Below are 17,599 nucleotides of genomic sequence, written 5' to 3' on the forward strand. Positions count from 1 at the left end.
TTATTTCGTTCGAATACTATCAACAAAATTGCATCACGATGATTTTTCTCATTTTCCGTTTCAATCGCCAAAGGAATGATCAGAAATGTTGAAATAGAAAAGAGAATAGAGTTCGAAGATTCGTAGACCTATATAGGATCCGTTACAATTACCCATGTACATCCAGCCTGGGCTTGGCATCCCATCAAATTGATTGACACCAATCGGTCAAAGAAAAGGATTTGTCTTGGTTCGGTTGGAAGTACCGTTGTCAAGGAATTGCATAATGCTGGTTACACACGTAGCTCGTTTCTAGACGGGTCGTCGATCACCCATCTTGTCTGAATTTCTTTGCCAACGAGAAGTCGGTAGCAACATTGACCAATGACCATCGTCTGGTGACCAGATTCTGAAGAGTACCGTAAGGATATTCACGTGTAGGTAAAACAGAGGGGGGTAGTGTCCGGTCAACGCTCTTGCACTCCCCGGTTAATGTATATAAAGCAAGAGGTACGAACGATGCTCACAGCAGATCAACAGTAGACATGATCGGGAAGATTGTTATCATCATTTCAGCTCTGGCCCTGGTAAGGGCCCAGATACCAAGTCTGGGCTTCTGTCCAGATTACGTTCCCATGGCTAACTTCGACATGACTAAGGTACTCTTCTGAAAATTCAAATAATTTCTTTTATTGAAATGATAATTTAACGCGTTTTCTTGCAGTTTTTGGGTGTCTGGTACGAGGCCGAAAGGTACTTCCAGCTGACGGAAGTAGTGTCGCGTTGCGTTATGACGAACTATACTTTGGGTCCTGATGGCAAATTTCGGGTCAGCAACGAAGTTACGAACAGATTGTAAGTACATACCTGACGATTTGTTTGAAACAAGGAATATTTATTATAATTGAAAGATTGTCATTGAATATCCAGCACCGGAATCAAGAGAGTGTTAGCGGGTGAAATTAAGAAATCTGCTTCGAAAGCTGAGGAGGGAAAATTGACTGTTAAATACACGATACCATTGGCACCGGAAACAAAATACTCGGTGCTTGAAACGGATTACGATAGTTATGCAGTTTTGTGGAGCTGTTCCGGTATTGGTCCATTCCATACACAGAATGCCTGGGTCATGACCAGAGAAAGATTGGCTCCAGGAACAGTGTTGCAAAAGGTACGTTCGAATCTTTATTGATATTTTAGCTGTCATGATATCCACACACGAATGATACACGAATTTCCAAAAGGATCTATCATCGATTATTTCTAGTTAATTATAGACAAGTTACGTTTAGTAGTCCTTGGAGGATGGATGTTGAATCTTTTTTTTAAATAGGCGTACGCTGTTTTGGATAAGTACAAGATCTCGAAAACGTTCTTCGTGAAAACGGATCAAGAAGACTGCGCTTTCTTGGATGCGCCACCGGCGAAACCGGTGGAAGTTGCGGAAGCAGTGTCGCAAAGTGAAGAGAACCCCCAGGAATCGGAGGAAAAGCCTGAACATTCTGTTCGAACTGCCGTGGTACCGGATGCTCCACAAATCATCATCGAAGCAAACAACGAAAAATTATCCTTGAAGGCACAAGAAGGTATTAAGAAGAAACCGGTGAACCCGGTTGCTGAACGAATCGTGGAGGTAGCCGAGGCCCAGAAAGAAAATCTGTTCAAGGAAACTGCAGAAAAGGAGGAGAAACAAAAGGAGGCTATGAAAGAGAAAGTCGATGAAAATATGAAACAAGGGGAGAAGACTGCTTGAAACTAGAATTCTAAAAAAAAATTTTTAATTCATCTCATTCAACAAATTTTTATTTTTCTTAGGCTCGTAGCGGTTTTATTATGGAAACCAGTCTCGCCTGAGTATTCGTATTCATTATTCTACGTTCCTTCGAAAATGATCACTTTCATGGTTCATGGAGGCATAGGGGGATGCTTGTTTTAGCTTATGTACAAATGTAAAAAAAAAAAGAAAAAAGAATTTCAATAAATTGTTACATAAAATGTTGATACGAATTTTATAGTGTACTCGTTATTTCTTTTACTAATTATTCTTCGTGTATGTTATGAAAAAATATTATACTATGATTAATTGGTAAATACGTATATTTATCATTTGCTGAAATAAAAAACATTATAAAAGAATAGGAACAATTACTTTAAGAAAGATTGATTTTTTACAAACTCTATTTATTTGCAAATAATACAAATCTTTTCTAACTACAATTCACTAAAATTTTGAAACATAGAATCTATAGAAACTCCTTATATGTAGGAAGCAGTATATAATAAAAGTAAAAATAAACTCTGATAAGCAAGTATTTACATTAGGTGTCTCATTGCCAGTATTTCAAAAGCAGCATAAATATTATAATATGATAAATCCTTCTTCGCCGTACCTTCGCTAGAAAAATGGTAAATTGTGCTATTCAGAGTATATTTTTTCAAATTCTAAAGTTAGATGTTAATTTTTAACACTGTATTTTATTACTTTTTTACGTAGAACATTTTCAAGAATCGACCTGTATAAAATAAATATGCAGTTTCATTCTAGAAAACGAGGTGCACTCGAATTTTCTAGGTGCATCGTTGCACTCGTAAGAAAAGCGAGGTCTCGAACTAAAATCTAGATTTAATCGATACTTTTAATTACGTGACTCATCCCGTGTATCAAAGTTTCATATTTTCTGGCCACGAGGTATTTCTGGAACCGGTTCTACAAAATTCATCCGAAATTAGATGAGCAGAGATCGGTGAAGAGTTGATTGGTCGACGATAAATCCGAATCACAGACCCGGGTTTCTTGAACCTTGGACGTACCGTTAGCGACCCACTAACTGACAGAAATCTTTCGAATGCACCCAGTCGGCCTGTATGACTCTGTCTGCGTAAACGGAACGTGCAAAGAACGGGAAGGCCAGTCAACAACGAACAGTTGATCGTGTGAGAAGTGTAACTGTCAACCCTGATCGAATTCTTCGGACCTGTCAACTTTCAGCGTGTACAACGACTGGCAATCAGGTATACGTCTTCCATTCGAATCAAGTTCAGCCCGTGACCTTCGTGATTTTCATTCAACACGACTTAAAGGTTCTGCTATCGAACGCTACCATCGCATACGCGATGATCATGCAGAAGAAAACGATCGATTTATCGATATCGACACGCTTCAGCGTTATTGTCCATAAATAATCATTTCATTATTTTTTTTTTATTACTTCCTAATCTTGACAGCGTGCAAACCACCAGAAAGATTTCATTTTAGAAATGTCTAGAATTTATCAATTCTATTTTAAGATGTTGATTACTAATAAGGTCACTGGAACTATTAAAGAAAATTTGAAATGCTAGTTTCAATAATCTAGAACGTTATTTAGGACGAGTGAAATTGTTCTAAAAAATACACCTTATCGGCGATATGAATATGTAACATTGCGATAAATACAGGTGAATTATTGATAGGTTGTAGCAAGATACCCTAAATAACGGGAAGCTACATTATAGCTACATTGTTCAAAGCTGGAAGGTTGGAAGTTAACTGTTCTCTCGAACGTGATTTGATTCATTTAACGATCGCAGCTTTGCTGAGGAAAACATTTGCAACCATTGGATATTCAGAAGACATCTGCTGCGGGTTTCTATGCGTTTATTGTAATTTTTCAATATTAACAAAAGTGAAGAAAGAGATAAAATGTACATTAACAAACAGAAGAGTCATTTGCATAAAATTACAAAGGACAAAACATCTTTTAAATAAATATCTATCAATATATTCTTAATTCGATCGATTATCATATCGAAATTTATACAATTCATACAGATTGTCTTAATTTTATTCAAACTTTGCGAATATGTTTTAGGGGTAAAAATAGAGAAAAAGGTTTATATGTAAACTGAGGCCATCAAACGTTTGATAAAAGAATAAAAAACATTTCTTATGTAACTTTTCCATCTGCACAATTTCTTGTATAACACTTTTTGTGTTTATATAAACTGTTTTTCCTGTTTCTACTCATAAAATTGTACGTACATATGTAAGTGTAACGTCGAATTGTAACACATAATTCTGTTCACAGAGAACAATGTTGCGGCTACCTTTAATTTTGATCATCGTAAGTGTCGCGATGGCACAAGTGCCATTTCTAGGCGTGTGCCCCAACGTGGAAACATTGGACAACTTTGACCCGAAAAGGGTACGTATCGCAATTATTATGCTCGTCACGTTAACAATGAATATTAGACACCGGAATAGATTCCTGGTGTTTACCTGTGTTATTGACTTACTTAAGGTGCAATGCAACCTGTATTTAGAAAGTTGTCCTCAATAAAGACATTGATATACATACATCCGTTGTAATAAGAGATATGTAAAGTATCCAAGTTCAACGGAAGTTCAAACTCTCTTCGAGATGCATGGAATTTATATCGAGTAACGTTTCCATAACATTTGAATAAATGAAACCTCTCATTATGTTCCAGTATCTGGGGAAATGGTACGAGATCGAAAGATATTTCGCGTTATTTGAATTCGGCGGCAAGTGCGTGACCGCGGAATACGGTCCAACCGAAAATGGTACGATAACCATTTTAAATAAGCAGATCTCTGCATTGTGAGTACGATTGAATTTATGCTTATTAAAAAACATTGCTTGATAATCGAGTAATTTTGTAAAATGAAATCTTTGTTGCTTATTTAGAACCGGTGTTTCTTCGAGTATCGAAGGGGTTGGGAAACCACTTGCTAAGGCGGATGATCCTAGATTAGTCGTCACATTTCCATCAATTCCGGTCCCGTTAGATGCACCTTACTGGATTCTGGATACCGATTACAAATCTTACGCTGTAGTATGGAGTTGTTCGAACTTTGGTGTATTCAGGTAACTGTCTATATCTACCAGAAAGTATCTTTTATATAAATAAATTTGATAACTATCATTGATTTCCTATATGTTCTTCAGTGTACGAAACGCATGGATCCTTGCAAGGGAACCAAAGCCACCGGTTCCAGTTTTAGAAAAGGCTTATCAAGTATTAGATAAAAATAACATCAGTAGAGCATATTTTATTCGTACAGATCAGAAGAATTGTCCGCAAGCTAATTAAAAAAATATTGCGTGAAGCATCAGAAGAGTATTTTACAATTAAAAAAAAAAAATGGTTACTGTTGTTAAATAAATAACGACGTTTTTAGAGGTTGTATATTTTAATGAATGTGCTCAATTCAAGTAATGAACATTTAACCACATATTGTATGTACATTAGTATGATAGTTTACTTTGTTGTGCGTCGGTAAGTCTATTAATTAGTACGTATTTGAATGATACTTTGTGGGCAATTTGTTCAAGTACTGTAATTAATATAGTGCTTCCATCGTATAACTCTTTACTTATCGTAAAATCATATAAAATAACTTATTAATTGCTGTTACGTTTTACTATGATATATTGTTGTATTTATCGTGCATTGTATTTATTTATTTATTAATGAAAATGATAGCGAATGTAAGTGAGGAGTAGTAAAATGTGTGATAATAAATGATTACTTATTAAAGCAAATGAAGTATATGGACATTTTATTACTCAAAACTACCATGAAACATGTAACTCCTTTCCAATTTTCGTATTACAGCCTTTGGATGTTTAGGAAAAACCAAAGTGTTACGCGACACGTTCTTCGAACCTTTCTTCTTTTCATTATCAATCAGTGCGATCCATTGATCGTTTCTGTAGTTCTCAAAATTACCGTTCTAAATCGTAGGGTGCGCAACAGATCAGTTTAGTGAAAAGAATCTCGGTATTTCAGGTCATGTAGTATCCAGCAGAGAAGAATCGAGAGCACCGACAAGATACTGTCGTACCGATACAGTATCTCGTCGGTATCGAGAGTACTCAGGCACAGGATTTTACTGGTGCTGCACCACGCGACTAACTCTTTTATAAAGTAGAAATCTGCTCTGTTTGGTTCCATATTAGCGCATACAACCCATGGCTGCCAGCCGCTTTGCTATTTGTTCTATACTTCAGAATGATGATCTTAGAAACTCGACGTCTCTCGAGGCAAAACGGCGGCCTAATCGTAAGTCAGCAGAGGAGAAGATGTCCTCACCACTGGGCGATGCCACGAGCCAGCAGGCATTAAGGTGACACTTTTGTATTTGGGAAAGAACAAAATTTTCTCAAATAAGTAGTTAGTCGCTAAATCGAGTCGGTTCGTTAATTAACCAGCAAAATGAATAATGAGTTCGATTCGAAAGTCGGTTGTCAAAATAATTAATCATGCTTAGCCGTTTGGGAACGCCATGGCTGATTGGGCACCGTTATCAACCTCAGAGCAAAATGAAACCTCCTCAGTCTTATAGCGACAGCCGAAGGGCGCGGATCTACTTTTTAAACATACACATACTCTTATTTCATTTCCTACGTTTATTCAATTTGCTGAATATGTCTTCTTAGCATATTGAATAAACTTATATCCCTGCATCCCTCACATCTCTGCAAACCTTACATCCCTGTATCATTTACATCTCTGCATCCCTTATATATCGGCATCCTGTATATCTGCAATCCTTACACCCCTGCATTTCTTACATCGCAACAACCCTTATATCCCTACATCCCTTATATATTGCATTTCTCACATTCCTGCTTTCTTCATATTCCTGCACCCTTACATCTCTGTATTCCTCACAGCCTTGCTTCTTTTATATCTCTGCATCCCTTACATGCCTGCATCCTTTACACATCTGCATCCCTTACATGCCTGCATCCTTTACACATCTGCATCCCTTACATGCCTGCATCCTTTACACATCTGCATCCTTTACACATCTGCATCCCTTACATGTCTGCATCCTTTACAGATCTGCATTCCTCACATTCTTCACATCACTGCTTTCTTCCATCCCTGCATCCTTTACGTCTCTACAACCCTTACATCCCTGCATTCCTTACGTCCCTGTATCATTTAGGTCTTTGCATCCCTTATATATTTCTATTTCTCATATTTCTGAATTCTTACCTGAAGTTTTTTATAAATTTGGTCCCCTTTTCTTAAAAGCTTTAGTTGAAATTTTTGCCGCCAGAGGGCGCTGATTCGACATCGAAAATTTAGTTCAAATTTTTCCCGCCAGAGGGCCAAAAACTTTGCAAGATTTAGTCCCTTTTTTCGCCACCAGAGGGCGCTGATTCGACATCGAAAATTTAGTTCACGTTTTTCCCGCTAGAGGGCCAAAATCTTTGCAGGGTTTAGTTCCTTTTTTGTCGCCAGAGGGCGCTGATTCGACATCGCAAATTTAGTTCACATTTTTCCCGCTAGAGGGCCAAAAATTTTGCAAGATTTAGTTCCTTTTTTCGTCGCCAGAGGGCGCTGATTCGACATTGAAAATTTAGTTCAAACTTTCTCCGCTAGGGGGCCAAAAATTTTGCAAGCTTTAGTCCCTTTTTTCGTCGCCAGAGGGCGCTGATTCGACATCGAAAATTTAGTTCAAATTTTTCCCGCTAGAGGGCCAAGATTTTTGCAAGCTTTAGTTCCTTTTTTCGTCGCCAGAGGACGCTGATTCGACGTCGAAAATTTAGTTCAAACTTTCTCCGCTAGAGGGTGCTAGCAAGAATACAGAGATGTGAGAGATGCATGGATGTAAGGGATGCAGGGATGTAAGAGATGCAGAGAAGTAACGGATGCAGAGATGTGAAGGATTTAGGGATGAGAGGTATAAAGAAAGCAGGGATGTAATGGATGCAGAGGTAATGGATTGCAGGGATGTAACAAATATAGAGATGTTTGGGATGCGGAGGTATATAAGGGATTAATGCAGGGATATAAGAGATGTAGAGATCTAAGGGATGTAGAAATACAGGGTATACGGGATACAGTGATTTAGGGATATTCCTCACGAGGCCCATGATAAGAATAAAAAAATATGTATCTGCGAAGGGAGGCTCTTGTCCATAAAAAAGAATAGAACAATAAATAACTGGTAAAATTAAAAGAATTATATGTACTCCGAAAGGAAATAAGAAGTATATGCCATGTTTCACAAGTTGTTCCACATCCCTCGGTGGTTGCTATAAGACTGAGAAAGTCACACCTCGTGTTATGTCAAATTTCTTATGTTGGGCCGTAAATTACTGTATTTTAATTTAAATTTGATTTTCATGCACACTATGTTTATATTTTATTTAAGATCAAACAGTTATTGAATGTTGCATAAATAAATAACTAAGAAAAGAAGTTAAGTCAACTAAATTATTAAGTGAGGAAAAAAATGACGTGTATCAAGTAAATAACTCAGAACAGAAATTGGGTAAATTAAATAAACAATTCGGAAAATAAATTGGGTAAATTAAATAAATAACTCACAAACGAAATTGGGTAAATTAAATAAGTTTTATTTTTTAAAACACCTGAGGCCCTACACGGGCCTATGTGTGTCTCTTTATTATGAACATATAAAAGTTTACAGAAATAACTATTATTTGTATACCTAAGCTAATTTGTACTTTCCAGAAACTTTGGTTGCACGACGAAGACCTTATAACTATTCCCTAAACTCTATCTTTTATGTACAAACTATATCTAAATTATACAAGGTTTACATCTATAATTAAAACTTATTCTTTAGTTGGGTAGATCACAGTTTTAAATTGTTTGTGGTTAAGCATCAATAATTATTAAAGCGGTAATGTTGGGTGCTACTAGAAAGTTGTCTATTGAGTATGGTGGTGTCAGTCCCCTTGCTTTTAGCTGTTGCAGCATTTATAAATTAAATAATTGCTCTTAATGTCCAGTCTAGTGGCATCTGCAGTCATAGGTGTGAACACCTGCGGACACAGAAAACAAAGACAGTATTTTATTAATTCTGCCACCAATCGCTGGATAGCGCTAGTTGTGTCATGTCCGACGCGCGCACTGATAGAAAATTAAAAATAGGATATAAGAGTGACATAAATACAATACTGTTAGCCTATTAAACTCCTTACTTTCTAATATTTTTATATCTTCCTGTAATATCATTGAAAATTTTTTCTTAGAACATCATATAATTATTATCACGTGGGCAAACGCGGATTGGAACCGTACTCCTACGCGATCTTCCGTGTGTACTGGAAGACAAGTCTAAACCAGCAGTCTGTTCCCGACCAACATTGGGAAGGAGCACAAAAATGAAGTGGTACAAGATTTCACAGTGAAATAATAAATAGCTGAAATAATAAATTTATTAATCAAAGTGGTACGACTTATAACTGTTAAAGAATTACGACAAAAATGAGGAGAAAGAATGGATCAATAATAACGCGTGAAAATTAGAAGAGGATTCGAAGAGGCGGTTATGAAAGGGTAAGTGAAGATCCCAAATAAATAAAGAATGCTATCGTACATTATCATTGTTAGATGTAGGAATTTAAAATCAAACAGTTGTAACAAAAGGAAAATATTCTTTATTGAAAGAATCATTTCTGCCTACACAAGGGTTGATATGACATTCTTAGAACCCCATTAACTATAACATTTAAAAAGTGCAAAGAAAGAAGGGAAAGTTTTCTCTCAGCTACTTAATAAAACCTGGAAATCCTATTGTTGTATTCTCAAGTACGATTCTCACGGACTTTAATTAAAATCTCCGAGATAATTGCTTCAATTATTGCATGGTGGTGATCTTAAATGTTTTACGTGAGAAGAAAATTGATTCGTTTTCCCGCTTTTCTTGTGATCAGAGGTACTTAGCCTGGAAACTAGTAATTAAGTTTCGATGACCTAGGCTTAGAAAACGTACACATATACCTTGATACTTCTATTAAAATTGGCCCTAAAATTAAATTTGAATAATAACCTACTACCTCAAGATTAATTTACTAGATTACAAAATTAATTTTTGATGTCTTTAAGCTCAAAAAATTTAAGCTTAAAAACTTATAATACATTGGATTTTCAATAACATGTTCGAGCACCAATTAAGGAAATCTAGGATATGCCAGTGAAGGAACATGTAAAATTGAATTTCAGAAGTTGCAACTAGCGAGGGTGCACACACGGAATATTAAATTATCGTGGGAACGGATTAAACGCGAATCCAGCAGGGCACTGCGATGTATCAGCCTCAATATAGCGCCCACGTAATTCTCTGACAAAATAAATTAAAAGTACCCAGGTTCTTTTTTACCTTGGAAAATGTGAATTTCCGGAACGAGGCACGAGTTGCAGCGACTAAAGGGAAGTTTTATGCAAAAAATTCATGAAGAAATATTGCTTGTGTCTCAAATACTCCCTTAAGAATTATTTCTTAAATTTCTACTTATAAATAATTACAGAAATGCAAAAGTAATTAAATTTCTCTTTCCAAAAGCATTTCAAAGGTCAAAGGTAGCTTGTCCTCTTAAAGCAAATTAAAAAACTTAATAAAAGCGTAGTAAGGATAAAATAAAATTAACGTTTGCTAAATTTCTGCTTGTAAATGAGAGAAATCTAAAATTAATTAATTTTCTGTTTCAAGAAGCTTAAATATAGTTTGTCCTTTCAACAGAAATTAAAAGAGGGCAAAATAAAATGAACAGTTGTTAAATGTCTGCCTTAAATTTCTAAATGACAAAAATGCAAAAGCAATTAAACTTCTATTTTTCGAGATCGTTTCAAATGCTTGTTTTTTAAAAAGAAATTTTAAAAATCTTGTAAAACCATGGACAGAACGGAACAAAATTAATTTGTAAGATTAAAAGGAATAGCAAAGCATCCGGAATATGTTTATAAATGCTAAAAAGATAATATACCACGTAATTAACCTATGCAAGCAATTATCAGTCCGGGGAAAATTGTGTCAGCCATCGGCGCTCTTGATATTCCCTTTTCGCAACGGAATATGGCAGTCAAAGTACCCATTAGCTTCAATTCGCTTTGAATGTCTCTTTAAAATCGATTAATAACCACGATATTAAAGCTACTTTCATGAAATATTAATCAATCTCAATGAAATACCGTAATTTTGTAGAATTTTGCGAACACCTTCTACTATTCATTAAATCCTTAACTTTATTGACCTTAATGCTTGATCAAAGTTCCTGATATCCGAAATTCTCTTCGGCAGGGCACAGGTAGCGAAACGAAACTGCAGCAACACCTGCATTTTACGGATTGTTATGTGCATACTGGGTTTAACTGGTAGCCTTTTGTTCTAGTACGATATTCTCGTTAAGACATTTGTCACATGTAACGAACCGTGAATAAAATCGTTGGAACTTTCGTAAAATTTATTAATACGAGTTGCTTGCGGAAACTGGGCCACGGAATTTCGAATTTCGTGTGCTGTAAATTATAAAACCACGTTTAAAAACTTGTGTTTCTTTTCTCGAACAATTGCGTGCTCTTTGGGAAATTCTAATGGTTAATAGTTGCATTCTAATGATTCATTTTGATGGGTTTCTGCTGCAATATGTATTCGCCGTAGAAGTTTATTAATAATTCAACCGATATTCTGATGTACAGTTAAAAGCATTGCGGTTGAAGGTTGGTTTCACGCTTCGCTAAATGCGGACGTTTATTTACCAAAGTTTCACTTAATTGTTGCACTTGCTTGGTATCTCATAGCATATTATAGAGCGTACAGCATTCCTATAATTCCATTAAATAATGACCTAAGAATATTCAAATTTAGAGATTGATTTTTCATTATCGTCAGAGTAAAAGTTTTTGATACAATTAATTAACCCGTGGTATTATATCCGTGAACCGTAAATACGACTATTAAACGGGTAAAATGCATCGGTTAATGTCGATATCGGAGTGGAACACGATTCGCCACAGTGCTTCTGTAAGCTGATTATACAAAATGTACATGGTAGGATTGAACCAACACGCTTCGTGTAGTTTCGAAAAATCCTCTATTAACTCATTGTTTAATTCTAATTATTTCAATATTAATAATTCCCTTTATCGTTTGTTCCTCTGAGAGCTTTCAACAATAAAGTTTGTTTAATAACCTAACATTCATTTTATAAATCCTCTGAAACACGAATTGCATAAAAGCAATTCTTTTTTTAATTCTCTCTTAAGAGAGAATTAAAACATTAAAATATTAAAACATTACACGTACGTGTAATGTATTTTACCGTTGTATTCTGCATTATGTTACACAGATCGTAAGCCACATTATTCACGTGTATGCACGTGCGTATACGTTCAGAAACGTACGCTCATATGCACATGGATGCATCTACATAGTAAACGAAGGTCGCACGTGTGCAAAGTGCATAGCTACGTTATCGTGATGCACAGTGTGCGATGTTACCCTTCGTATTCATCGTGCAACAAAGATTTCTAATTTCAGGGTTTATTATAAATTGAAATAAATTCATCGTATTTATCTTCACACTCTTCCCCATATCCGACTACAAAAATAACTAAAAGATTTTCCAGCTTTTACCTCGTGCATTTCCAAAAATTCTTTTTCTTTCCGTCACACGGGTGGCGGTTGCTGTATACCGTCGTTATTATACTTTTATTTTCTACCTTTTGGTTTTGTTATACACGCGACAGCGATCCGTTTCAGTTGTACGAGGACAGCATCCGGAAACATGAAACGAGTTCCTGTTGCAAGTGCCATCGCGGAGAGCTCGGTAAACACCGACGGCACAGGCATATTGCACCCGCGTGTTCGTCCGGTGCAGTTGCCGGCCGAATCGCGAGACTCCAACTTCTCGCCATGGAAGCACGTTGAAATTGCACACCCTTTTGCAATCGAGATACCGAGCATTCTGCAACCTGGAACATTGCTTCGGAGAATATCCTCGTACTGGGCAACATACTTCGATTTTTCGATGCTGAAGTTTCGTTTGGATTGCGAACTTTCAAGTATCGAATACTCTGTGAGATAAAATTTCTGGATTTTCACATTTTACTTAAGATTTATTATAACTTTGTTGAATTATTAAATATGTTAACGTTTGGAAAATAAACTTATTACTTTATCAATCTTTTTGTTTTGAATTATTTTACCACGTCAGATTTGAAAAATTTATAGGAGTTTAAAAGTATGATCATTACTTCTATATTTTTGATTCAATGAAACGTGTGGTTATCCCTCGTTTACCTCGCTCCATATACAACTGTCCCCATAGGCACTCTATATCGCAATGCTCATAAGGCCGGCAATTTATGGTCGGCCATTAGTACGATACCACGCGACGGTAAATCAAGAAAGTAATTCATAAAAACGACGCGACTGCAACTACTTTTGTGTCGTACTTTAGGACGCGTGACTTTAAGAAGTCGTTCAACAGCGATAAACAGAGTTCTATCTTCTTTTCGAGAGAAATTAATTGTCTTAAAAATGAATTACCAACGTCTGTAATTACCTCGGTAATTAATCTTTCCTAGAGTTTCGTTAATTACATTTTCATCGCTATTTTCATTTGCAACTATGTTGAATTTGTTATTTTCCTTACAAAAGAAAGCACAGCACGAACGTTAACAATTTTTTTTCGCTCGATTAAATTCCGTAACAAATTGAATGATTTGTTTCGCGTTCATCGATCGTGCATCGAAACAGATTGCACGATCAATCGTATTCCATCAATTGTTCCAAGTTTTGTTATTTTTCCCCTTCGCTAAACGGACTTGTTCATTGCAATCAGTCATTTCTAAGTTCCTTTCTTCATCTGGTATTCTTTTTCTGGCAAGAACTGTTTCGATTCTTTCGAATTACGGAAGAAACTAGCGAGCGAGTTCGACAACCCTGAAGGTAAGAGGAGAATATTCGAATTTTCAGGCTCTTTTTTCAAGGTTTTCGTCTGGAGGATCCAGTTTGTTGGCACGTACCACTTAAAGAGATAAATTTTGGCGTCGTGAATCGGAAGAGAAAAAAGAGCAGCGGGAACAAGAGCTTTAAAATCCATGGCACGTGCGACCCTTCGAGGTCCTTGAGGATCTTCTCTTCGTACAGTCGATCCAGAGAAACGATCTAACGCGGCATTTTTTGAAGATCGTGCCCCCTCGACGATACAATGAAGCCAAACGCGAATTTCGTGCGACTGTACCTAACAAATAATTCGCCTTTTTTTTTTATCTCCTCGGGATATAACGCGATCGATCTAACTGCTTTCCCATGGCTGGAAATATTTATCAGGAAAATTTATTCAATCTGGAGCATCATCTGTGAATATTGGAATAATTAAGTCGCGGAGTATTTGGCGGATATGGCTACTGGGATGGGAATCGAGCCGTAGGCGATGGATATTCGGGACTCGTGTGTTTCAACTTTCATTACAGATATTTTGATGGCTTGAAAATTCGAACTCGATTCTATTTTAAACGGAAATTTCGTACGTATTTGTTTAAAGTTTGAACAGCGATACTTTAACGAGTAGAGAATTTCAAACGTGAGCTGCATCAGCGAAAAGTTGGTAATTTGGGACACAGGAGTTCTAATTTTAAACAAAGTCATTTTGACGGGTTGAAAATCCTAAAATTTTAAACGTACGCGTTTTGATATTATACAGAGATATATTAATGCTTTGAAAATTCGAGGTGCAAACTATTCTTGAGCTTCAACTAGAAAATTTGACAAGAAGTTTAGAATCATTTGAATTGTTTTAAAAAATAATTAAAAAGTCAAGATAAGTGATTCTACATTGTATTCCTTTGCTATTTTCTTCTATATTACTATATAGGTGAAGTATATATTTTATATTATGCAATGCAGTTGAATTATTTATTTAAATTTCTGTTTCCAAACTTTTTGACAGTAGTGTACGTTTTAAATTTGAGTAGAGTCATTTTAACACCTTGAAAATTAAACATTAAAATATTTTAAAGAGCAATTATAATTGAAAAAGTAGTCTGTATGATTCTAGAGAAAGAGATTTGCGAAAAGAAAAGATCTGTGTAACTTTCACCGAGCTGTTTAGCACTTCCGACACGTACTCGGAAGTCTGTCCGTATGTGGTCAGACAAGTTGTATCTACTTGAAGCAAGGGATTTGTCGAATGCAGTAGACCAGCGGTTCTCAACTAATGGTATGCGACAAGCTGTTCATGCGATATACAGTATAACAATTTTAATATTGTTTGATAATCGTACAGTATCGAGCATGGTAAATTTTCCACGGGGAAAATCCGAAGTTTCGTAAAATAAAAGTTACAACTCATAGCGCGAAGGTCCGTTCGAGGAAATTGGACATCTTGCACGTTCCTAAAGAAAACTCTCGCGACGACACGTGCAGCAAAATCAATTTCCCGCGAAAAACTTCCGCAACTCGATGGAAAACGACCGTGTATGCCGCACAATGTGATTTACAAATGAGATATCGTCGAGAAGTTTTCCCGGAAAGTTTTGAAGTATTCGCGTTCCACTTTCCCACCATCGTGGCTCAAACTTCCCTGTTTCCTGTGTTATTTCAAATTCTGATAGAAAATAAATTGAAAAAATCCAAATATTTTACCCTTCAAATTCGCTAATATTTTTCTAAAGCAATTGTAGAACGAATCACGTTTATAGCTTACTAGAATGAATTATGGAATAATATTTAGATGATCGAGAATTAAGCGATCACAGATTTTATTAAGTCGAAGAACTTATAACATACATCTTACATCGTCCAATATGAAATCCGACGATGTTACAGCTTATTGAAACTTAATAACCAGGGCAGGGAACGTAAGCTCTCGTAAACGTTTTCCAATATTTTTCGCGTTAAACGTGCTCTTTTTTTCTTGCCTGTATAGTAAGCCTGGATATTAATCTCTTAACACGATGAAAAAGTGACTGAGCGTGACGATCAAGCTTAAAATTAAGTTCGGAACATACTGAAATGATGGGAAACTCGATAATCGGATTAAAGTATCGGTTCTTTAGTTCATTAAACGTGTTATGAATTGAAAATATAGTATGTCTGGAGCTCAAAGAAAAATAATATTATTTGAATAATCAGAAAAATATGTGCAAAATTATTTCGCCAGAATTCAACAGTATCGAATGATCAATCTACATTGTCTTCTCTTTTACCACAGGATTAATTTACATCACAATTTTTGAGTTATTAATGGTGGAAGAGGAGCTCGCGACAGCATAATTAATCAAAGAGCCGACTAACGTTATATCCGAATAAAATTGACTTCTCCCTCGCTGGGACTTGATTAACGATTTTGCGATTGATATTTGTTCGATAATTATACGAAAACAGCGATTTTTTAAAATTATTCGCCAGAACAAATCAGTGTCCTCTGGAACGACTCGTTGCGAAACACGAATCGTAATTATCAGGACAGTAGGGCGAAGGGTGATGAGAAAGTTTCGTGTTTTATTGAAATCGAAATGGATGAGGAGGTTGGAAGGTGGCCTCGTGTTCTCAAGTGACTCGGATAATTTCGTTGGTCGAGAAGGGAACGAGCGATTAGAATTCATTACTCGAGTTCTTGGGAATGTTCTTCGAGAATCAATAGAAGAAACGGAATTTTATCCTCGACACTCTTCTCGGCACGGTTTTACGAAAGTTTTCTTATCGAACATTCTTGTGATAGGTGTTCAATGCTTTTGGGAATCTGTAACGAATTGAAATTCTCCGCTGATTGTTGTAAAAATGAAATCAGTGAAAAACCACCGCCATTATTTAACGTTTCGTAACCTGAATTTTTACTTTGCCATTTAGTATTCGGTAATTTGTACAATAATTGAAAAGAAAAATCCAAACATCCATTTAGGACCCTTTGTAATCTTCAATAACTGTATTTAACAGAAGAATAAAACGTCGAGCATCAATTAAGACTTGGATACTTTGGGCGGCTAATTAAAATAAAAATCCCGACCAGCTACCTTGAACGTTACATAATACGTAACAGTAATTAAAAACTTGCGAGCGGCCATTGTGGTCGCTATTTAATTTGTAACCCTAATTAAAAAAGGAAAAAAGGATCTTCGGCAGCTGTTACTGGTGCTTGGCGAGCGTTTCGGTGCCATCATGGCTGCTCTTATTCCATGCTTTCGATCGTTTCATAAACTTAATAAACCTATTAACGAAATTATTTAATATAAAATTAAATTAAACTATCCTTTCAGCGATTCTTCTATTCGACCCAAAAATTTCATTTCATCGTTGAAATTAAAAGGCAGATACTTTAATTTTCCCGTGAAAAGTGACTTGCCCGAAATAAATTCTGCACAGGGATGCAATAAGCAGAAGCGAGCTTTGATTCGCACCTCGAGCTGCTAATGAATCGTTCTCGCACGTGCGCAAACACACGGTAAAGAATCTAATCGATTCTCGATTATTTGTAGCAGGAAAGCGACGATCGACCGTTCAATTTTGCGACCTAGATTCGTGCAAAGCGTTCCATCGGTTAATACTTTTTTTGTCCTTTTGTCGTCGCGTTCTCGTCGGTCGACAATTCGATCGTCCGTGGAAACGATTAAATTTGAGCAACGTTGAAAATTTGTTAACTTTATAGTTTAAAGGTATTCGGAGAGGAGCGTAAAGTCACGTCACGTATCGATTTGTCTCGGAAAAAAGGTTTTTCTAAAGTCAAACGTGAAATTCTGCTCGATATATCCATGACAGTTTAGGCTTGTAATTTGCGACGATCGGAAATTCCGGGAATAAATTGCGTTAGCTTAACGAGGAACGCTACGGCACGGTCCCAAAGGACCG

General features: G+C 36.3%; 2 protein-coding genes and 1 long non-coding RNA gene across 3 annotated transcripts in view; 2 read left to right on the top strand and 1 right to left on the bottom strand.

Moving 5' to 3' along the window:
- The first annotated feature begins 486 nt into the window (after window positions 1-486).
- Window positions 487-1,903, top strand: LOC117605793 (apolipoprotein D). Its single transcript, XM_034327512.2, has 4 exons — window positions 487-638; window positions 704-834; window positions 910-1,150; window positions 1,313-1,903. Exons 1-4 carry the CDS (start codon window positions 525-527, stop codon window positions 1,730-1,732), a joined length of 906 nt encoding a protein of 301 aa, XP_034183403.2. The 5' UTR covers window positions 487-524; the 3' UTR covers window positions 1,733-1,903.
- Window positions 1,904-2,947: 1,044 nt separating this feature from the next.
- LOC143306103 (apolipoprotein D-like) lies at window positions 2,948-5,499 on the top strand. The gene is made up of 5 exons (XM_076692512.1): window positions 2,948-2,991; window positions 4,047-4,163; window positions 4,450-4,580; window positions 4,668-4,847; window positions 4,929-5,499. The coding sequence occupies exons 2-5, from the start codon at window positions 4,053-4,055 to the stop codon at window positions 5,071-5,073; spliced, it is 567 nt and encodes a 188-aa protein (XP_076548627.1). The 5' UTR covers window positions 2,948-2,991; window positions 4,047-4,052; the 3' UTR covers window positions 5,074-5,499.
- A 2,993-nt stretch (window positions 5,500-8,492) lies between these two features.
- LOC117605858 (uncharacterized) overlaps window positions 8,493-17,599 on the bottom strand; it is a 145,081-nt gene continuing 135,974 nt past the window's right edge. The window contains exon 4 of the long non-coding RNA XR_004581799.2: window positions 8,493-8,789. This is a non-coding gene — a long non-coding RNA (uncharacterized LOC117605858). The remainder of the gene's footprint in view (window positions 8,790-17,599) is intronic.

Source organism: Osmia lignaria, chromosome 2, assembly GCF_051020975.1.
Source record: "Osmia lignaria lignaria isolate PbOS001 chromosome 2, iyOsmLign1, whole genome shotgun sequence".
Lineage (NCBI taxonomy): Eukaryota > Metazoa > Arthropoda > Insecta > Hymenoptera > Megachilidae > Osmia > Osmia lignaria.